Source organism: Bufo bufo, chromosome 5, assembly GCF_905171765.1.
Source record: "Bufo bufo chromosome 5, aBufBuf1.1, whole genome shotgun sequence".
NCBI lineage: Eukaryota > Metazoa > Chordata > Amphibia > Anura > Bufonidae > Bufo > Bufo bufo.
In genome coordinates, this window is record NC_053393.1 from 112,899,795 (window position 1) to 112,923,923 (window position 24,129).

The 24,129-nt window shown below is 40.6% G+C and overlaps 1 protein-coding gene across 2 annotated transcripts in view; it reads left to right on the forward strand.

Annotated features, from left to right (window-relative positions):
- PREX2 (phosphatidylinositol-3,4,5-trisphosphate dependent Rac exchange factor 2) overlaps positions 1-24,129 on the forward strand; it is a 430,245-nt gene that overhangs the window by 40,296 nt on the left and 365,820 nt on the right. For both annotated transcript variants that reach the window (XM_040432527.1, XM_040432528.1), the window contains exon 2: positions 24,032-24,103. In XM_040432527.1, the coding sequence (XP_040288461.1) occupies positions 24,032-24,103 (72 nt within the window). The remainder of the gene's footprint in view (positions 1-24,031; positions 24,104-24,129) is intronic.

Here is a 24,129-nt window from a genome sequence, read left to right on the forward strand (position 1 = left end):
GGTTTTTGAAAGTCTCTGTCTCCACCGGACGGAATGACAGCATTTCAAAGGCCAGGAATTTTGAAATACTGGCATTCAGGGCCAGGGATCACTGGTGGGTAGGGGGGTACTTCCACTTTCTCTCCAGTGTTTGGGGGATGGACAGCTGAATGATTCCATGGTACAGTGTGGACATGCTGGGTGATGGTGGTAGAGGTGTTGCTGCCACATCCTCTCTTTGAGGGGTGGCAGGAGCCACTGTCACTCCAGAGGGGAAGGAAGAGGCCGAGACTGCAGCAGAAGAGGGAGCAAGAGGAGCCTGAGATCTTTTGTGGTTTTTCAGCTGGGCACTCCACTGCAGCTCGTGCTTTGCATTTAGATGCCTGGTCATGCAGGTGGTGCTCAGGTTTAGAACATTTATGCCTTGCTTCAGGCTCTGATTGCACAGCATGCAAACCACTCGCGTCTTGTCGTCAGCACATCGGGCAACGGCCGAACTAACAGTCAGATTAACTATAGTAATTTCCCTGTCACGTATAAAGTGCATGTGTATCTCACTCCAAAAATGGGTATATGTCACCCATCGAACTAACAGACGGATTAACTATTATATTTTGTGTCAGGGGTACAAAAATTGTGCATTGCACCCACAAAAAATCACTATAGGTCACCCACAGAATTAACAGCCAGATTAATTATTATATTTCTGTGTCAGGGGTGCAAAATTGGTGTATAGCACCCACAAAAAAATCATTATAGGTCACCCACAAAACAAATAGCCAGATTCCTAACACTCACCCTGGCTTCAGCTGCCTGCTTCTCGTCCCTGCACTACTCAGGGCTGATGGCCGGTGTTACACGTGATCCAGTTTGTATAGATGTTGGGTCACATGATGCACCGGCCAATCACAGCCATGCCAATACTAGGCATCGCTGTGATGGCTTCTAAGTGCCCACAGATTAAAAGCTTGTTGATTGGCTGCACTGCAGCCTTTTCAAAAGCTTTATTGAATGCCCAAACACCGAACTCGAACCCGAACTATTCCGGCAAAGTTCGGGTTCGGGTCCGGGTACCCAAACTTGCAAACTTTACAGTTCGGGTTTCTCTCAACACTAGGCAGGGGTTATATGCAAACATTTAATAATGTGCACGTGTGGTCTGTTTAAAGGGATGACTTTATTATTCACAGAATGCATTTAATTAAGCAAAAAAACATCAAAAAGTCCTATGGGAAGATGGAATAATACAGAATATGAATTAATATGAAATTTGTTGAAGTTATTGATAGTATTAGGTAGGGATGAGCGAATCGACTTTGGATGAAACATCCGAAGCTGATTCTCATAAAACTTTGTTTCAATACTGTACAGTGCGAGCACTCCGTACAGTATTAGAATATATTGGCTCCAATGAGCCGAAGTTGTTACTTTGCAAAGTCTCGTGAGACTTCGCGTAATAACTTCATAAATTGAAAAAAACATTTCCCAAACTCGGGCGAGACTTTGCGAAATAATAACTTCAGCTCATCGGGGCCAATACATTCTAATACTACACGGAGCGCCACTTTTTATGGTGTCCTAACTAAGGGCAACATAAATAAGTGACTGATTCTCTTAGCAAAATGCTGGGTCACTTTCATTAATTGACCCAGTCAATCTGCCAACATCTTGTATTGAAAAGCTCCAGCTCATAATGATGAGTCCTGAATATTCATGAGCTCCTGACTCTCCCCGCCCACCTGCTGCTGATTGACAGTTATTTTCCATATGAATCAGCAGCAGGTGGGCGGGGGAGTGGCTATAGCTTGGAATAAAAATAACGCTGGACTCACTGACTGTACTCAAATCAGCTCATTAGCATGCGGCATGTGGCATCTTTGTGTGTATATTATGAGGTAACCATCTGTCACACCAGTAAGTGAATACATCTAAGGTACTTTTTAGTAGTTAATGATTGTATATAATTAGTTAGATTATAATCAAATATCCACATGACAGGTTCCCTTTAAAGTATTGAAATTAAGTTTTATGCGAATCGACTTCGGATGTTTCATCCGAAGTCAATTCACTCATTCCTAGTATTATTGTAAAATGAGCATTCATTAAAGAAAATATCGGGTGTAAATCAACTACATATAAACAGGTGTACACGCCAACAGCATGAGACCTTCGCCGGCACTTAATAGAAAAAGCCTATTCTTGTCCGCAATTGCGGACAAGAATAGGACATGTTCTATTTTTTCGGGAACGGAATTGCGGACCCGGAAGTTCTGATCCCCAATTCCGTATCCGGGCAGCACATCGTGCGGCCCCATAGAAATGAATGGGTCCGCAATTCCGTTCTGCAAAATGCGGAACAGAATTGTCGACCTGTGAATGGAGCCTTAGGTCCGGCACTGATGTTGAACAAGAAGGTCTGGCTCACAATCTGTGCTCCAATTCATCCCAAAAGTGTACAATAGGTTTGGCCACTGGAGTTCCTACTCACCAACTCATCTAATTATGTCTTCATGGACCTTGCTTTGTGTGCAGAGGCAGAGGCATACTGGAACAGGAAAGGTCCTTACTATACGGCCACACGGTCAGGCTTCCTGAGGCCTAGTCCACACTTCAGTTAATTCTCAAAAAGGTAACTGTTCAATAGGATAGTTAGTCAGTTAAAAGCTAACTTTTAATTTAAATACTCTAAGATAAAGAGAAAAAGTTCCCAAATTAATGGTCACAGAAAAACTAGACAAGGTACTCAATGGCACACAACAGTACTGGAACCAGTTGTCCTACTGCATCCGGGTTTATTCTGGTTGTTGTTCCAGCAGTGGGTCCAGTCTTTCATCCAAAAGAATTTCAAATGGAAGGAGAAGGACATCCGGTATGGGTACCTTAAAAGTAAATAGTACAATTAGGGAACTAGTCTATCCCTGTTAAAGCCTTAAGAGATTTAGATACCAAACTGATGCCGAGGTATCTAAGGGGGAGTCAAGGAGATGGTTTTTGGCTACCTAAGTATGGGCTCCATAAGGTTAGCGTAGATAAAAATAGCAGCAGACGCTTACTTATATTGATGTATTATGAAGCCTGCCGCCTGTAATGCCGTAGTTTGCGCCACTGACGTAGCGTGACGCCATCACGTTCGGTATCATGTGACTACGAACTAGTCCACGCTTCAGTGATTACCATCAGTGATTTTTAAATCAAAATCCAGGAATGGAGCCTCCATTGATAAGATATAAGGAAAAGATCTGCACTCGTTCTGTGTTTTGGACCCGCACCTTGTTTTGGCTGAAAATCACTGATGGAAATCACTGACCAAAACTGAAGTGTGAACTAGGCCTGATGCAGTTTTGGAAGCCAAAATCAGGAGTGGATCATAAAGGACATATATGACTTCTCTTTATTGAATTCACTTCTGGTTTTGGCTTCCACAAATGCATCAAGAAACCTTTAACTTATCTCTAGCTGTTACAACAAAGCTGTACTGTAGACTTTGTGTTCTGTAGACATAATATAACCGTTCACTGGATATAAAGACGCAGCACGACCCCTGAAAACCAAACCCATACCATGATCCCTGCTTTACCAAACTTTGTAGTAGGCACTGTGCATTCTGTTCGGTAGTATTCTCCAGGAATCCCCAAAAACCCAGATTAGTTATTCAGACTGTCAGACAGTGAACTGGGATTCAAGAAGTGTTGCAACAAAGGATAGATCACTTTTTCAAAGCCTTCTGCACTCAGCAGGCTCACTCTGCAAGTTTGTGCTTCTTGATGCTTCCACTTAATAATTAGCACAATGCAGCAGATGTACCAGTTGTAACCAGGCCCTGGTGTCCGAGGTCTCTGCTAGATAAACATAGAAACATAGAAACATAGAATGTGTCGGCAGATAAGAACCATTTGGCCCATCTAGTCTGCCCAATATATCTAAATCCTATGAATAGTCCCTGGCCCTATCTTATATGAAGGATAGCCTTATGCCTATCCCATGCATGCTTAAACCCCTTCACTGTATTTGCAGCTACCACTTCTGCAGGAAGGCTATTCCATGCATCCACTACTCTCTCAGTAAAGTAATACTTCCTTATATTACTTTTAAACCTTTGCCCCTCTAATTTAAAACTGTGTCCTCTTGTGGTAGTTTTTCTTCTTTTAAAAAGGCTCTCCTCCTTTACCGAGTTGATTCCCTTTATGTATTTAAAAGTTTCTATCATATCCCCTCTGTCTCTTCTTTCTTCCAAGCTATACATGTTAAGGTCCTTTAACCTTTCCTGGTAAGTTTTATCCTGCAATCCATGTACTAGTTTAGTAGCTCTTCTCTGAACTCTCTCTAGAGTATCTATATCCTTCTGGAGATATGGCCTCCAGTACTGCGCACAATACTCCAAGTGAGGTCTCACCAGTGTTCTGTACAGCGGCATAAGCACTTCACTCTTTCTACTGCTTATACCTCTCCCTATACATCCAAGCATTCTGCTGGCATTTCGTGCTGCTCTATTACATTGTCTTCCCACCTTTAAGTCTTCTGAAATAATTACTCCTAAATCCCTTTCCTCAGATACTGAGGTCAGGACTGTGTCAAATATTCTATATTCTGCCCTTGGGTTTTTACGCCCCAGGTGCATTATCTTGCACTTATCCACATTAAATTTCAGTTGCCAGAGTTCTGACCATTCTTCTAGTTTTCCTAAATCCTTTTCCATTTGGCGTTTCCCTCCAGGAACATCAACCCTGTTACATATCTTTGTGTCATCAGCAAAAAGACAAACCTTACCATCGAGGCCTTTTGCAATATCACTTATGAAGATATTAAACAAAATTGGTCCCAGTACAGATCCCTGTGGAACCCCACTGGTAACATGACCTTGTTTTGAATGTTCTCCATTGACTACAACCCTCTGTTGTCTGTCACTCAGCCACTGCCTAATCCACTCAACAATATGGGAGTCCATGCTCAATGACTGCAGTTTATTGATAAGTCTTCTATGTGGGACAGTGTCAAAAGCCTTACTAAAATCTAGATATGCGATGTCTTCTGCACCTCCACCGTCTATTATTTTAGTCACCCAGTCAAAAAAATCTATATGATTTGTTTGACATGATCTCCCTGAAGTAAACCCATGTTGTTTTTCATCTTGCAATCCATGGGATTTTAGATGTTCCACAATCCTATCCTTTAATAGGGTTTCCATTAATTTGCCTACTATTGATGTCAGACTCACTGGTCTATAGTTGCTCGATTCCTCCCTACTACCTTTCTTGTGAATGGGCACAACATTTGCCAATTTCCAATCTTCCGGGACGACTCCTGTTACTAATGATTGGTTAAATAAATCTGTTAGCGGTTTTGCCAGCTCACCACTAAGCTCTTTTAATAATTTTGGGTGTATCTCATCAGGCCCCTGTGACTTATTTGTCTTCACCTTAGACAGCAAACTTAGAACATCTTCCTCTGTAAAGATACATGCATCAAATGATTTATTAGTCATCCTTTCTAGTGGAGGTCCTTCTCCTTTTTCTTTTGTAAAAACTGAACAGAAGTATTCATTAAGGCAGTCGGCTAGCCCTTTATTCTCTTCTACATACCTTCCGTCCTTTGTTTTTAATTTAGTTATTCCTTGTTTTAATTTCCTTTTTTCATTTATATATCTGAAGAATGTCTTATCCCCTTTTTTCATAGACTGAGCTAGTTTTTCTTCTGCCTGCGCTTTAGAAGTTCTTATAACTTGTTTGGCCTCTCTCTGCCTAATCTTGTAGATTTCCTTATCTTCATTGCTCTGGTTTTTTTTTATAATTACAAAATGCTAGCTTTTTATTTTTAATGATTTGGGCCACTTCTGCTGAGTACCACAGTGGTCTCTTCCTTTTTTTGCTTTTACTGACAAGTCTAATGCAATTTTCTGTTGCCTTCAATAATGCACCTTTTAAGTAGTCCCATTTCTCCTGGACTCCATGTAATCCGTTCCAGTCTGATAAGGACTCATTTATGACTAATTTCATTTTTGAAAAGTCTGTTTTTCTAAAATCTAAAACTTTTGTTTTTGTGTGGTGGGACTCTTTCACAGTTCTTATATTAAACCACACTGACTGGTGATCACTAGATCCCAAGGTTTCGCCTACAATGACATCATATACCGAATCCCCATTTGTGAATACCAAATCCAAAATGGCCTCCCTCCGGGTTGGCTCCTCAACCACTTGTTGTAGAGATAACCCCAGTAGGGAATTTAGAATATCTGTACTCCTGGTAGAACTTGCTATTTTGGTTTTCCAGTTTATATCTGGAAGATTGAAATCTCCCATAATGATAACTTCTCCTTTCATTGTCATTTTAGCTATTTCTTCAACTAGTAGATCATCTAGTTCTTTAACTTGACCAGGTGGTCTATATATCACACCTACACGAGTTACTGCATGGTTAGCAAACTGCAACGTAACCCAAACTGACTCTATGTTGGCCTCACCAACTTGTATTAGGTTAGATTTAATGCTATCTTTCACATACAGGGCCACTCCTCCTCCTTTCTTGCCTTCTCTGTCTCTTCTGTATAAAGAGTACCCTGGTATGGTTATGTCCCAGTCATTTCTTTCATTAAACCATGTCTCCGTAACAGCCACTAAATCTACATTCTCAGATGCCATTATTGACCCAAGTTCATTGATTTTTTTACCTAAACTGCGAGCATTTGTAGACAGGACTCTGAGCTTATCATTTCTTAACCTCTGTGCTTCTGACCTGTTCTGGCATTGTTTCGGGGGGCAATTGGACTCTTTTATTTTCACTCTTTTGCCCCCCCCTTCCTAGTTTAAATACTCTTTCGCAAATTCTTGGAGTTGTTCACTAAGTACATTTGTTCCTTTGAGAGAAAGATGCAAACCATCTTTTTTGTACAGTTCCTTTCTATTCCAAGTAGAGCTATCATGAGAAACAAAGCCAAATCCTTGCTCTTGACACCATTTACCAAGCCATATGTTGAAATCCTTTATGCGCCTCTGCCTATCATTCTGAACATTATGCACAGGCAGAACTTCAGAAAATGAAATGGTGGATGCAAAATCCTGTACCTCATTACCAAGTGTGATAAAAGATTTTTTCACCTCTGACACTTCATTGCAAGCCAGGTCATTTGTCCCTAGATGGACAAGAACATCCACGTCCCCTTCCTGCTTTGCTTGCTTAACAATATTAATAATACGTCTTCTATCTCTTCTAGCAGTAGCCCCAGGGAGACATCTCACAAAACCATTTTCTTTAAGCTCCACACTTCTTATGATTGAATCACCCAGCAACAGCTGCTTCCTTTGAGACTTCACTTTATCTTTTTTGTTGCATACATTAGACATAGGAGTCGATGGTTTCTCACCCTCTGTGCTTGAGTCCATATCCATGTTGTCCTTACATTCTGAGAGTGCTGCAAATGAATTATGGAGAACCACCGACTGTGGGACATGTCTTCTATCCACCACTCTAAGTCTTCCAGAACCTACATTAACCCATCTGCCATTTCTGGGGGTCCTCTGTGGCAGTGGCATTGCAGCAGTCCTAGCTGGAGTTTGTTTAACAGATAATTTAAATATTTCAGATTTCAAAAATGAAATTTCCTGCTGCAGTAAGGAGAACTGTCTACAGATCTGACAGCATCCGAATCTCCAAAGAGTGGAACATGAAATAAATGCACAACAATTCCTGCACTGAACCAAGTCTGCCATTTTAAAGAGGAGAAAAAAAATAAAAATAAAAAATTTGTAAGTTTAAATCAAACAAATCTTACCTTTTTTTTTTTTGTATTGTTTCCACCTTCCAGCCTACCTCCTGACTATCTCCTGCAATATCTCTTTACTGTACTTAATGTAGTACTTGAAGGTAGTACTTGCAGCTAATGAATTAGGCCAGCTAATGAGTCTGTCTCTATATATACACACACTGCTTCCCAAGCTCCTCCCCCAGCAACAAATGTAACACCTTAGTGAGCTAGGCTCATTAGCAAACGCACAATAGCAAACACCTGACCAAATTCCTTACCTCTTTTCAAGCAATGGTCAGAAAAAACAACACAGATGAGCCAGTTGCAGACTCTAAGCCAATCTCTTGCAGTATCTCTTCAATCTCTTCAGTCTCCTGCAATATCTCTTTACTGTACTTAATGTAGTACTTGAAGGTAGTACTTGCAGCTAATGAATTAGGCCAGCTAATGAGTCTGTCTCTATATATACACACACTGCTTCCCAAGCTCCTCCCCCAGCAACAAATGTAACACCTTAGTGAGCTAGGCTCATTAGCAAACGCACAATAGCAAACACCTGACCAAATTCCTTACCTCTTTTCAAGCAATGGTCAGAAAAAACAACACAGATGAGCCAGTTGCAGACTCTAAGCCAATCTCTTGCAGTATCTCTTCAATCTCTTCAGTCTCCTGCAATATCTCTTTACTGTACTTAATGTAGTACTTGAAGGTAGTACTTGCAGCTAATGAATTAGGCCAGCTAATGAGTCTGTCTCTATATATACACACACTGCTTCCCAAGCTCCTCCCCCAGCAACAAATGTAACACCTTAGTGAGCTAGGCTCATTAGCAAACGCACAATAGCAAACACCTGACCAAATTCCTTACCTCTTTTCAAGCAATGGTCAGAAAAAACAACACAGATGAGCCAGTTGCAGACTCTAAGCCAATCTCTTGCAGTATCTCTTCAATCTCTTCAGTCTCCTGCAATATCTCTTTACTGTACTTAATGTAGTACTTGAAGGTAGTACTTGCAGCTAATGAATTAGCAGCTAATAAAAATACACCATTATTATAATTGGCACATATGTTTTGCATTGGGACTTTATAGGAAACCTGTCCTCAGAACTGGCCTATTGAACTGTTTACATGTTCCCACTGTTCAAGCTGTCAGCATTCAGAAACTGATTTTGTTGAATTTCACAATTAAGCTACATTTACATGACCGTATGTGTTTTGCAATCCGCAAAATACGGATCCGCGATAAATACAGATTTTTTGCGGCCCCATTGAAATGAATGGGTTTTCATCCTATCCACACAAAAAAACGGAACGGACACGGAAACAAAATACGTTCATTGGATGTAGCCTTATGGTGTGAAAAATCCTGTAGCTCAGGGAGTCACTGGGACATATTGCTGGATGAGGCAAATCACTGAGTCATCTCCTCTAACCCATCCAACTTGCTCTCACAGACCTCACCTGGCAGTGCAGAATCCCATGCAGGCTCAGAGGTCCTCCACCAGCAGGATCCTGACATGCACAGTGAGTGGAGGTGTATACACCTCCGCTTCAAGCACTCACTGCGAATGCCCAGGAGATGGCTGGACAGCTGGTGTCAGGATCCTGGCCGCGGTGAGGTCCTCTGTGCCTGTGCAAGATTTTGCATTGCCAGGCGCTGAAGTCATGAAGCCAAGGGTGAGCAAGTTAGATGGGTTAGAGCAGATGGTTCCATGACTTGTCTCATCGAGTGATAAGCCCCAGTGACTCTCTGAGCTAGGTTTTGATGACTCCAAGTACATTTTAAGCTTGAACAGTGGGAACATGTAAACAGTTCAATAGACGAGTTCTGATGACAGGTTCCCTTTAAGTTACACCTCTAGTATTTCAGTATAAGCACATGTATGATGGACAATGATACCAAACTTTCATGGAATTGGGCATAATAAATATATAATGCTAGGTTCACATCTCAGTTTAGTTTTCTGTACGTCTGATCCGTTGGAAGAACAGAAAACACAAATAAAAAACAAAATCTGCATTTTAAGCAATCATAATGCTCATTTATGCACATTTTGCATCTGTGTTCGCCTTTTCTGTCTGAGATCTGTTATTTTAGATGGAAACAAAAACCTCCACAAAATGTTTAGTCAAACAGTGTAAATGAATTCAGCCAGTTAGTCATGCCTCGGTGTACTCCATTAAAATGGTGGAAGAGTTCACAGTCCAGCATAGAGAACAGAAGGCCTGGCACTTGGGTCTTGAACGGCTGAATGATGTTCTGGTCAGAATCCGCTGTCTTGCAAGTTCTTAAAATGTGACACTGATGGGAATGTTAAATTTTTATTAGAGGCATATAATTTATTTCACCACCTAATGAAAAGAAGTGAGGTCCATGTGAGAGACATAAACTACCGAAACAAAGCAAACAGCTGCATGCGACCTGCCCAAATGATAGCTTTTAATGAAGAGTTGGCATTAATGCAAGTCGAGGAGTCTAGGAAAGTGTCACTGGCTTTTGGGTATCTGCTGCCAAGCCAATTATTGTCATTCCGTTTCGTGGCAACTTGTCAGCGCTTAGAAAGGAAGACTCGTCTGACAATCACGTCACATCTTGCTTCATTTCCAGCAAAGTCAGGAATCAAACCCAAGTATAAGCACCTGACACCAGCTCCCTGCATAGTGTTGTGCGTGTCTTGTTGGCTCCGTTCTAATGATATCCAGATTATGAAATTTAAGCACATTACATACGTAGATTATTACTAGACAATGTAGGATAATCAGAAAAGGGATACAGTGAACTTTCTAAGAGATCCAAACATGTGTATCCTCTTTCCTTCCCTGATGGCCATGAGTTTCTCCTGTCTGGCATAGGATAGACCACAGCTGTTATAGACATCTTGGCACCAGTGAAAAGACCTTGCCACCATGGAGTAAACAACCAGGTTCAGTCACCCAGGCATGATTTCCTGACATGACTACTGATGCCCTAATATCTGACGTCCATTTCTTGTCTACTGAGTATATGAGCACAAGTAGCTTGAAGCTTCTAGGACACAATGCTAAATCCATATAAGGGCCCCCACCAGGGGGTGTCAGATGTTGGACCCGTACAGATATGATATTAGTGACCTACCATGGACGAGTACAGTACACAATGCTTCCAAACAAATGGGATGCTGTGTGGGCATCTTTGTGCCAGGAAGTTGTGGATTTTATTCTGATATCTATCCTGAAATAGGCAATCATTATTTAAGTCCTTGGTCTTTGCGATAGACAGCAGAAGTGGACAGGAAAAGAGAAGGGAGACGGCACGTGCGCACTGCGCGCCGTCTCCTCATACAGCTGATTGGCAGGGGTGCCGGGTGTTGGACTCCTACCAATATTATATTGATGACCTATCCTGAGGAGGTGGGCACACGGTCGGTGTCCGTGCATTGCGGACCACAATTTGCGTTTGTGTGCATTAGCCCTAACTCTGTGTCGGCAGGTAAAGCAGAGCACACAGGCTTTTCTCATGTGTCCTAGCAGCATATATGAAAATACTGACTCCATATCTCCAAGCTCAGGACACCTCCCCCCCCATGTACTGTACTGACCTCTGAGAGGGTTGCATAGGAGACTAAACAGACAAGTCTGACGTAGAAGATCATTTTTATTGGGAATATATATTTATATTGTTGTATTCATCATGAATTGCGTTGATTTTATTGGAACTTGAAGAACTTGCGGTTCGGCTGTGTCACAATGATGGTTATATCAATTACTCTGAAGGGAGAACTGAGAATTGAATTATGTTACAGTAAAATGTCCGTGACAGCAATATGGAAATATGTTAGCGATGCCTTAAAAAAAAAAAACTGTATCTGAGCTCTGGAATAGGTTGCCGTCTATAAGTACAAATAAAATGATGACTACAGTATTAGAAATAAGGATGGCAGATGACCTCATACATCTGATCTTCTAAATCAGGCTTGTGCCGCACATTACTGAAGAACACTGCCCGGCAATCATTTGTCATTCTCCTAAAACAAATCTTTATATTTCCACAGGAGAGATTCCAATTGGAATGAATTGTCCGAATTGTAAATTAATTTCCGGGACAATGACATACTGCAACCTGTCAATATGTTTATGGGTTTCTGGATATCTAGTATATATTATAAGGACTATACAATACGTTACCTCAGTAATTTACACTAGTTGGATTAATGGTGCTTATGTTACTGTATCTTTACTGGATATTGGAATCAATATGACTAGTTATAGGGAGATAGCCTTCTTCACATGTATAAAAGCTGCCCATAAAGGAAAGAAAAATACTGAAGTTTTTAAATAAATCAATGAGCGTGATTGTAGGGTCGTTTAAAGAGGACCTGTCACCCCCCCCCCCCCCCCCCGACATGTCTGTTTTAGCAACTACTTGCATTCCCCATGTAATAACATTTCTTGAGCATCTATTCTGATGGGACTGTGTTGTGTTATTCCTTTATTATTCCAGCTCTAAGTTAATAGCAGTTTGCAGTGAAGATCCAGATGGGTGTTACCAGTTGGGGTGTGTCACTGCACGGTCTGACACTATCCAATCAGTGCTGCCAGACTGTGACTGGACACCCCCCCCCCCCCAACTGATAACATCCAGCTGGATCTTAATTAGCAATTCAATTAGAACTTTAGGTGTTGTCCATGAATCGATCTTCCAGAATTGTCATTAGATGGGTGATACAAGCAGATGCTAAAACAGACATGTCAAGAGACGTTACAGGTCCACTTTAAGAGACCTTTTTCATACCTCCACTCATGAAAAAAGGCTGCCAAACAAGTAACTAGTGATGAGCGGCAGGTGCCATATTCGATTTCGACGAAATTCGCGAATATTCGATAGAATATTCGTTTTGTATTCGTCGAAATCGAATATTCGTCATTATTCTTGCTATCGCGATTAATATGCGATTTAAATAATCGCGTATTGCGATTTTAACTTAAAGGCTACTCTCCTATTGAAATAGCAATGCGATTAATTCAAGTTATAATAATCGAATTTCGATTTTAACTTAGCACTGCTATATTTAATTCTAGCCTAATATGGAATATAGCAGTGCTAAGTTAAAATCGAAATTCGATTATTATAACTTGAATTTTTTTTAATTTTTTTTTATTGTTATATTTTTTTCTTTCCCACTTCCCTAAAGTTGTTCTTACCTGTCCTTTGGATTCCTGGCTTCCTGGCTGCTCCAGTCAGTGCCCGTTGCCGCTTCTGCCGACTTCCGTGCTCATGGAGCGTCCCCATCACCATGGGAACGTCTCCATATACTAGAATGTACTGTCGGATTTGAGAATTACGTGAAAAATCGAAATTCGATTATTTCAAGTTATAATAATCGAATTTCGATTTTAACTTAGCACTGCTATATTTAATTCTAGCCTTATATGGAATATAGCAGTGCTAAGTTAAAATCGAAATTCGATTATTATAACTTGAATTAATCGAATTGCGATTTCAACTTGGACCTGGTTTACTATGGTTGGCTTGGTAGAATTAGCGAATATGACGAATGTATTCGTCTTATTCCACAAAACGAATATAACGAATGTATTCGTCTTATTCCACAAAACGAAGATAACGAAGTATTCTGCATCTTCGTTTTAGCTACCTATTCATTCATTCATTTAACTTCGCTAATTCTAGCAATCATATAGGAAAGTTTACTATAGAGACAGCTAAGTTTAATTCGCTATGCGATTATATTACTTTGCTTTTTTTTTATAAATAGAATAATTATAATAATTATCAGGTATTATAATTATTCTATTTTTTTTTTTTTTAAAAAGCAGTCATATAATCGCATAGCGAATGAAACTTAGCTGTCTCTATAGTAAACTTTCCTATATGATTGCTAGAATTAGCGAAGTTGATGAATAGGTAGCTAAAACGAAGATGCAGAATACTTCGTTATCTTCGTTTTGTGGAATATGACGAATACATTCGTTATATTTGTTTTGTGGAATATGACGAATACATTCGTCATATTCGCTAATTCTACCAAGCCAACCATAGTAAACCAGGTCCAAGTTGAAATCGCAATTCGATTAATTCAAGTTATAATAATCGAATTTCGATTTTAACTTAGCACTGCTATATTCCATATTAGGCTAGAATTAAATATAGCAGTGCTAAGTTAAAATCGAAATTCGATTATTATAACTTGAAATAATCGAATTTCGATTTTTCACGTAATTCTCAAATCCGACAGTACATTCTAGTATATGGAGACGTTCCCATGGTGATGGGGACGCTCCATGAGCACGGAAGTCGGCAGAAGCGGCAACGGGCACTGACTGGAGCAGCCAGTAAGCCAGGAATCCAAAGGACAGGTAAGAACAACTTTAGGGAAGTGGGAAAGAAAAAAATATAACAGTAAAAAAAAAAAAAAAATTTAAGTTATAATAATCGAATTTCGATTTTAACTTAGCACTGCTATATTCCATATTAGGCTAGAATTAAATATAGCAGTGCTAAGTTAAAATCGAAATTCGATTATTATAACTTGAAATAATCGAATTTCGATTTTTCACGTAATTCTCAAATCCGACAGTACATTCTAGTATATGGAGACGTTCCCATGGTGATGGGGACGCTCCATGAGCACGGAAGTCGGCAGAAGCGGCAACGGGCACTGACTGGAGCAGCCAGTAAGCCAGGAATCCAAAGGACAGGTAAGAACAACTTTAGGGAAGTGGGAAAGAAAAAAATATAACAGTAAAAAAAAAAAAAAATTTAAGTTATAATAATCGAATTTCGATTTTAACTTAGCACTGCTATATTCCATATTAGGCTAGAATAAAATATAGCAGTGCTAAGTTAAAATCGAAATTCGATTATTATAACTTGAAATAATCGAATTTCGATTTTTCACGTAATTCTCAAATCCGACAGTACATTCTAGTATATGGAGACGTTCCCATGGTGATGGGGACGCTCCATGAGCACGGAAGTCGGCAGAAGCGGCAACGGGTACTGACTGGAGCAGCCAGGAAGCCAGGAATCCAAAGGACAGGTAAAAACAACTTTAGGGAAGTGGGAAAGAAAAAAATCTAACAATAAAAAAAAAAAAAAAAAAAAGAATATTCGAAATATCGAATTTATATCACTATATTCGAAATATTCGCGAATTAGCGAAGTGCCGATATTCGCGAAAAAAATTCGATATTCGAATATTCGCGCTCAACACTACAAGTAACATGCAAGTCAGAATGGCAGTAGCTATGAAAATGCATTAAATACTAAGGGGTAATTTATTATACTGAAATACGCCTATACTAGGGGTATTTCTGGCGCAGATTGTGGCGCAAAGATTATTTGCACCGCAATCTGCGACTTTTCCCCGATCACGCCAGGTCTAAAAAAGTGGGCGTGGGTGAGGAAGGCCACGGCCCGGCAGGCCCATCCCATTCATCATTTTCTACACCTGTTTTAGCCATAGAAAATGGTCTAAATGTAAGACAGCTAGGAAGTTGTCTTACATTTAGAACTGGTGCTGGATGCGCCGAACTTATGTAGAGGCCAGTGCCTCTTCATAACTTCTGCGGATCCACTGCCAGATATAGGGGTTATTAAGATAAATGACCCCCTAAGGGTCTATAAGTAAAGCTAATCACTTTTTTTCCCAGGGAAAGGGGAATAAGTCTGAACTGACACTTGGTACAGCTCTTTCTTCCTCTATCCAGCAGGAAGTTCCAGCACTATCTCAAACACATGATACATACAGTCCTGATCAAAAGTTTAAGACCACTTCAAAAATGGCAAAAAATCATATTTTACATTGTTGGATCTTAACAAGGTTCCAAGTAGAGCTTCAACATGCAACAAGAAGAAATGGGAGTGAGACAAAACATTTTTTGAGCATTCAATTAATTGAAAATAACGATTAAACTGAAACAGACTGTTTTTCAGCTGATCCAAATTTTAGGACCACATGCCTTTAAAAGGCCAAATCTGTGCAAAGATGTGGATTCATTGTCATTTTCTGTCAGGTAGTCAGACGTTGTGATGGCAAAGGCAAAAAAACTCTCCCTTTTTGAACGTGGTCGGGTTGTTGAACTGCATAAGCAGGGTCTCTCACAGCGCGCCATCGCTGCTGAGGTGGGACGCAGTAAGACATTAATTTTGAATTTCTTAAATGCTCCTGAGGGTTATGGAACAAAAAAGTCAAGTGGAAGACCCAAAAAAAATTCACCAGCACTGAGCCGGAGGATCCAATTGGCTGTCCGTCAAGACACTGGACGATCCTCGACCCAAATTAAGGCCCTTACTGGTGCTGACTGCAGCCCCATAACCATCAGACGCCATCTGAGACTGAAGGGCTTCAGAAACAAAAAAAGGCTTCAAAGACCTTGTCTCCTTGAACGCCACAGAACTGCTCATTTGGACTTTGCAAGAGAGCACCAAACATGGGACATTCAAAGGTGGAAGAAAGTTTTATTCTCTGATGAGAAAAAATGTAACCTTGATGGTCCTGATGGTTTCCGACGTTACTGGCATGACAAGCAGATCCCACCTGAAATGTTTTCTACGCGCCACAGTGGAGGGGGCGCCATAATGGTCTGGGGTGCTATTTCCTTCAGTGGAACAATGGAGCTTCATGAAGTGCAGGGGCGTCAAACGGCCGCTGGCTATGTCCAGATGTTGCAGAGAACATTCCTCATGACTGAGGGCCCTTGTCTGTGTGGTAACGACTGGGTTTTTCAACAGGACGACGCTACAGTACACAATGCCCGCAGGACAAGGGACTTCTTCCAGGAGAATAACATCACTCTTTTGGCCCTGCGTGTTCCCCTGATCTAAATCCAATTGAGAACCTTTGGGGATGGATGGCAAGGGAAGTTTACAAAAATGGACAACAGTTCCAGACAGTAGATGGCCTTCGTGCGGCCGTCTTCACCACTTGGAGAAATGTTCCCACTCACCTCATGGAAATGCTTACATCAAGCATGCCGAAACGAATTTTTGAAGTGATCAACAATAACGGCGGAGCTACTCATTACTGAGTTCATGTTTGGAAGTTGGATTTCTGTTTTGGGGGAGTTTCATTTTTTTTTTTGGAGGTGTGGTCCTAAACTTTTGATCAGCTGAAAAACAGCCTGTTTCAGTTTATTCGTTGTTTTCATTAAATTGAATGCTCAAATTTTTTTTGGGCTCACTCCCATTTCTTCTTGTTGCATGTTGAAGCTCTACTTGGAACCTCGTTAAGATCCAGCAGTGCTAAATATGATTTTTTGCCATTTTTCAAGTGGTCTTAAACTTTTGATCAGGACTGTATTACAGTTACATGTACTAACCTGTCTTCCATGTTAATTAAATTTGGGCTATAATACATAGTCAGAACTATATAATGAGAAGGGAAATTGTAGTTTTGATTGACAAATAGTTTTTTTTTTCTTTTGCTTCTTGAAAGATTAGAAATCAAGTGTCCATTCGCACACCCCTCATCCATAAGGATGGGATTATTACAGGAGCCTCTATGAATTTATTATCCATCTCCATGAATAAGACAGAAGTAAACAAACTCTATTCCCTTCATTGAAATGTTCACGGAGTGACTTGTAAATGAGACCATGTTATGAAGTTAGACCCAGGAAGAGCCTTTTTAAACATTTAAGCAATAGTTTTTTAATTGTTTTCAGCACTAATAAGGCTACTTTCACACTCGCGTTTGGTGAGGATCCGTCATGGATCTGCATAAACGCATCCGTTCAGATAATACAACCGCATGCATCCGTTCAGAACAGATCCGTTTGTATTATCTTTAGCATAGCCAAAACGGATACGTCTTGAACACCAGTGAAAGTCAATGGGGGACAGATCCGTTTTCTATTGTGCCAGATTGTGTCAGTGAAAACTGATCCGTCCCCATTGACTTACATTGTGTGTCAGGACGGATCCGTTTGGCTCAGTTTCGTCAGACGGACACCAAAACGCTGCAAGCATCATTTTGGTATCCGCCTCCAAAGGGAAATGGAGGCGTAACGGAGCCAAACTGAGGCAAACTGATGCATTCCGAGCGGATCCTTTTCCATTCAGAATGCATTAAGGGCAAAACTGATCCGTTTTGGACCTCTTGTGAGATCCCTGAACGGATCTCACAAACGGAAACCAAAACTCCAGTGTGAAAGTAGCCTAATGCTACATGCACACAACCGTTGTGTGTTTTGCGGTCCGCAAATCGCTGATCCGCAAAACACGGATGGCGTCTGTGAGCGTTCCGCAATTTGCGGAACGGCACGGACAGCCTTTAATATAACTGCCTATTCTTGTCCGCAAAGTGCGGACAAGAATAGGATAGGTTATATTTTTTTTGCGGACCACGAAACGGAGCAACGGATGTTGACAGCACACGGAGTGCTGTCCGCATCTTTTGCGACCCCATTAAAGTAAATGGGTCCGCATCCGAGACGCCAAAACTGCGGCTCGGATGTGGACCAAAACAACGGCCTTGTGCATGAGGCCTAAGGCTAATACCAGTTATGAGGCTATATTGCATGTATAATCACAGTTTACCAATTGACAATAAATATCAGTGGGTAAATATGATTAGTACAGTCCCCTCTCTCTCTGGCAGCCTTTTGACTGTGACATTTTGAAAACATGCTGTGTAAAAATGCAGCCCATCATTCATTGTGAACCAATTTCGCTTCCACAAGCCATAATAGCCCTACAGATCATTCACACACTAGCAATGTACAGTACAGACCAAAAGTTTGGACACACCTTCTCATTCAAAGAGTTTTCTTTATTTTCATGACTATGAAGGCATCAAAACTATGAATTAACACATGTGGAATTATATACATAACAAACAAGTATGAAACAACTGAAAATATGTCATATTCTAGGTTCTTCAAAGTAGCCACCTTTTGCTTTGATTACTGCTTTGCACACTCTTGGCATTCTCTTGATGAGCTTCAAGAGGTAGTCCCCTGAAATGGTCTTCCAACAGTCTTGAAGGAGTTCCCAGAGATGTTTAGCACTTGTTGGCCCTTTTGCCTTCACTCTGCGGTCCAGCTCATCCCAAACCATCTCGATTGGGTTCAGGTCCGGTGACTGTGGAGGCCAGGTCATCTGGCGCAGCACCCCATCACTCTCCTTCATGGTCAAATAGCCCTTACTTTCAAAGTTTTCCCAATTTTTCGGCTGACTGACTGACCTTCATTTCTTAAAGTAATGATGGCCACTCGTTTTTCTTTACTTACCTGCTTTTTTCTTGCCATAATACAAATTCTAACAGTTTATTAAGTAGGACTATCAGCTGTGTATCCACCTGACTTCTCCTCAACGCAACTGATGGTGCCAACCCCATTTATAAGGCAAGAAATCCCACTTATTAAACCTGACAGGGCACACCTGTGAAGTGAAAACCATTTCAGGGGACTACCTCTTGAAGCTCATCAAGAGAATGCCAAGAGTGTGCAAAGCAGTAATCAAAGCAAAAGGTGGCTACTTTGAAGAACCTAGTATATGACATATTTTTAGTTGTTTCACACTTGTTTGTTATGTATATAATTCCACATGTGTTAATTCATAGTTTTGATGCCTTCAGTGTGAATCTACAATTTTCATAGTCATGAAAATAAAGAAAACTCTTTGAATGAGAAGGTGTGTCCAAACTTTTGGTCTGTACTGTATATGTTTCATTTTCTTACCCGGTATGGCTGAATCACTGACCTATATTATAAAAGTAATAGCTGGTAAAACATGAGGCCACAAAATAATGTTATACATACATAAAGTGCTATTACGGTTTGATGTATTGTAGGAGGTGTTGAAAACCACAATGAGGCCAGGTGAGGCGGCTGCCTCAGGTGGAAAGACCTATAGACAAGCAGGGGCGATGGTAGGGTCATGAGAAATGTGGAAGTGCTCATCTCTCTATATTCACCTCTATCACAGTATGCCTTTAACAGTAGGGCTGGAGGGATTGGGTGGGGGCACCATTTCAATTTTTGCCTCAGGCAGCAGAAAGGCTAGGTTCACCCCTAGGTCTGCTTATTTTTTTTGTAATGTTTAATAGTCATAATGTTTTATAATAATTTTTTATATGCTGATTTTTTACACACGATTATTTTTGCTACTTTGCCTTTACCAATGCTCCTATTTTTCCAGATGAAGTACTAGAATTGTTAGATATGATAGTTTGTAGGCTTTATTTCATACAGGAGTTACCACACAACCATCCAAACTAAGAACAAGCCTCTTAGTAGCTCACAGTGCATCTGCTGTATTGACTTCAACACATTGTGCTGGCTAAGCCTTCCTGCTCAATTAGTGTCTGTGGTCACTTTTCATGGGTGCAAACTCCTTATGAGAACCCTAACAGCTGCAGCATCTCATAAAACATCTGAGACCAGTAGACCCAACAGTAGATTTTTTTTTACATTTTATTAGGAGCTATTCAGGACATTGGAGGCAATATAGTGGGTGGTCCCAGTAAAGAACCGTATTAGGGTAGCTGGTATGTGCTGTTATTGAAAGGGCTATTCCTTAGTGACAGATTACCTTGAGTTTCAGACACATTGCACAGTTAGGCCGAAACCCCAATGCTTGGCTGAGAAGCATTTAAAGGAAATGTGTCACCAAAAAGTTAATCTGCCAGTTAACCACCTCAGCTCCCCTAGCTTAAACCCCCTTAATGACCAGACTACTTTTTACAATTCTGCACTACACTACTTTCACGGTTTATTGCTCGGTCATACAACTTACCACCCAAATGAATTTTACCTCCTTTTCTTCTCACTAATAGAGCTTTCATTTGGTGGTATTTCATTGCTGCTGACATTTTTACTTTTTTTGTTATTAATCGAAATTTAATTTAAAAAAAATCCAAAAAATGACATTTTTCACTTTCAGTTGTAAATTTTTTTTTAAAAAAAATACATTTCTATATAAATTTTTCTCTAAATTTATTGTTCTACATGTCTTTGATAAAAAAAAAATGCAATAAGTGTATATTTATTGGTTTGCGTAAAAGTTATAGCGTTTACAAACTATGTTACAAAAATGTGAATTCCGCATTTTGAAGCAGCTCTGACTTTCTGAGCACCTGTCATATTTCCTGAGGTTCTACAATGCCCAGACAGTATAAAAACCCCACAAATGACCCTATTTCGGAAAGTAGACACCCTAAGGTATTCGCTGATGGGCATAGTGAGTTCATAGAACTTTTTATTTTTTGTCACAAGTTAGTGGAAAATTATGATTTTTTTATTTATTTATTTTTTCCTTACAAAGTCTCATATTCCACTAGCTTGTGACAAAAAATAAAAACTTCCATGAACTCACTATGCCCATCACGAAATACCTTGGGGTGTCTTCTTTCCAAAATGGTGTCACTTGTGGGGTAGTTATACTGCCCTGGCATTTTAGGGGCCCTAATGCGTGAGAAGTAGTTTGAAATTCAAATGTGTAAAAAATGTCCTGTGAAATCCTAAAGGTGCTCTTTAGAATTTGGGCCCCTTTGCCCACCTAGGCTGCAAAAAAGTGTCACACATGTGGTATCGCTGTACTCAGGAGAAGTTGGGCAATGTGTTTTGGGGTGTCATTTTACATATACCCATGCTGGGTGAGAGAAATATCTCTCTAGAAGACAACTTTTCCCATTTTTTTATACAAAGTTGTCATTTGACAGAAATATTTATCTCACCCAGCATGGGTATATGCAAAAAGACACCCCAAAACACATAGCCCTACTTCTCTTGAGTACGGCGATACCACATGTGTGACCATTTTTTGCAGCCTAGGTGGGCAAAGGCGCCCAAATTCTAAAGAGCACCTTTAGGATTTCACAGGACATTTTTTACACATTTGAATTTCAAACTACTTCTCATCCGTGGATCCGCGGATCCGCAAAACACATACAGACGTCTGAATGGAGCCTTACAGGGGGGTGATCAATGACAGGGGGGTGATCAGGGAGTCTATATGGGGTGATCACCCCCCTGTAAGGCTCCATTCAGATGTCCATATGTGTTTTGCGGATCCGCGGATCCTCAAAACACATACTGACGTCTGAATGGAGCCTTACAGGGGGGTGATCAGGGAGTCTATATGGGGTGATCACCCCCCTGTAAGGCTCCATTCAGACGTCCGTATGTGTTTTGCGGATCCGCGGATCCGCAAAACACATACTGACGTCTGAATGGAGCCTTACAGGGGGGTTATCAATGACAGGGGGGTGATCAGGGAGTCTATATGGGGTCATCAGGGGTTAATAAGTGACAGGGGGGGGGTGTAGTGTAGTGGTGATTGGTGCTACTTACAGAGCTGCCTGTGTCCTCTGGTGGTCGATCCAAACAAAAGGGACCACCAGAGGACCAGGTAGCAGGTATATTAAATGCTGTTAACAAACAAAAAATTGCATCTACAGCCTGCCAGCGAACGATCGCCGCTGGCAGGCTGCAGATCCACTCGTTTACCTTCGGTTCCTGTGAACGCGCGCGCCTTCACAGGAAATCTCGCCTCTCGCGAGATGACGTGCTGGCGCGTCCAGGAGGAATAACAGGGCCACCGCCAGGACGCAATCCTGCGTACGGCGGTCCTGAGGTGGTTAAAACCAGATAATAGCACAGCTTCATTTTTCTATTTCCTGAACATGATTATGGGGGCGGCCATCTTGCCTGAGCTGTTCTTAAAAGCATTCAGAAAACATTTTAAAAATTGCTTTATGACATCACATGGGCTATAGACACAATGGTCTATACACAGAGGTGATATCATTACAGGCAGGATTAGAATGACAGATAAGCAGGACACTGCAGTAAAGTGACCTGTACAGACCAAGAAGTGGTGCCTATTATAAGCTTAAGATCTAATGCAAAAACTGCAGGTTTTTATGGTTTTTGTTTAAATATAGATATTGACATAGAAAATTATTTAAAAAGATGTTAAACATAAAAACATGATTCAATCAATAGGTAATTTTCTGATGACACATTCTCTTTAAAAATTTTGAGGATTATTGCAGTCAGTACATGACTTCTGGAACACATTTCACTTTGTGTATGAACCTTCTGTACATTCACACAGGGTGCATCCATTGCCCTTGCTGGAAGGGGGTATCACAGATGGCTTGATACCTTTCATCCCTACACCACTATGAATTTTAATGTTAAAGGGTTAGTGAAGTAAATTGAATGCCACTCCTCTAGTGAAAAGGTGGTGCTCATGGTAAAACGGATTCCAATATATTCAAAGACCACGGCACTCAATAGTTTAGTTGCATAAACTTCTTGTATTTTATTTTATTTAATCCATCCTGAAAAATAATTTTTAGCCACTGGCCAACGTTTCGGTCTAACCTAGACCTTGTTCACGGCCTTAGTCAATTGGAGCATTATGGATATAGGACACGCCATCTTGCATACATAATGCTCAATTTAACTGAGGCCGTGAACAAGGTCTAGGTTTAAAATAAGATAAAATACAAGAAGTTTATGCAACGAAACTATTGAGTGCCGTGTTTTTTTAATATAATTTAATGTTAAAGGGAACCTGTCACATTGAACATGGTGACTGAGCTGCAGGCATCATGTTGCAGAGAACAAAAGAGAAAACTCACTCCAGCTTCTATAGCAGTGTGAAACCTCCGTGCACAGGACTCCAATCTGAAATCCAGTAAACAGCACTGAAGGGTTAAAAAGTATTTCCAGCTTTATTGTCCGCAAAATGGGTCCGCATCCTTTTCCGCAATTTTGCGGAACAGGTGCGGACCCATTAATTTTCAATGGGGCCGGAATGTGCTGTCCGCATTTGCGGATCCGCACTTCCCGATCCGCACTTCCGTTCCGCAAAAAAAGAACATGTCCTATTATTGTCCACAATTGCAGACAAGAAAAGGCATTTTCTACGAGAGTGCCGGCGATGTGCGGTCCGCAAAATGTGGAACGCACATTGCCGGTGTCCGTATTTTGTGGATCCGCAACTGTTACAGTCTTACTCATGAATATTATAATAGCATTGTTATTTTATTTTTATAATGTATGACCATACTATATATGGTGAAGGAGAGTGCCAACAAGAGATACAGTGCAAGGACTCATCTAATGTAAGGTCCTACTTTTATGTACTATTGTACTATTGTGTCTATATTGTGTTGTCTGTACATATAATGTCCTACTCTCAGGTTTAGGTGGCGATTTTTGTAATATTATGTGTTAGTCCTTTGAGTTATTGTTAGGACATAGGAGAAAAGCTGAATGCTACAAAATCATGTTCTTTTTTTTTACTTTCAGGTAACAATGACACAGATCCTAACAAGACATCTCTCTCTCTTTTTTTCTAGGCGTTTTTCCACCGAATGATGCAATATGCAGCTTTAAAATCTGATAAAAATGTCACAGAGGAAACTGTAAAGGTTAGTCCCGAAATCCTTCATGGCTG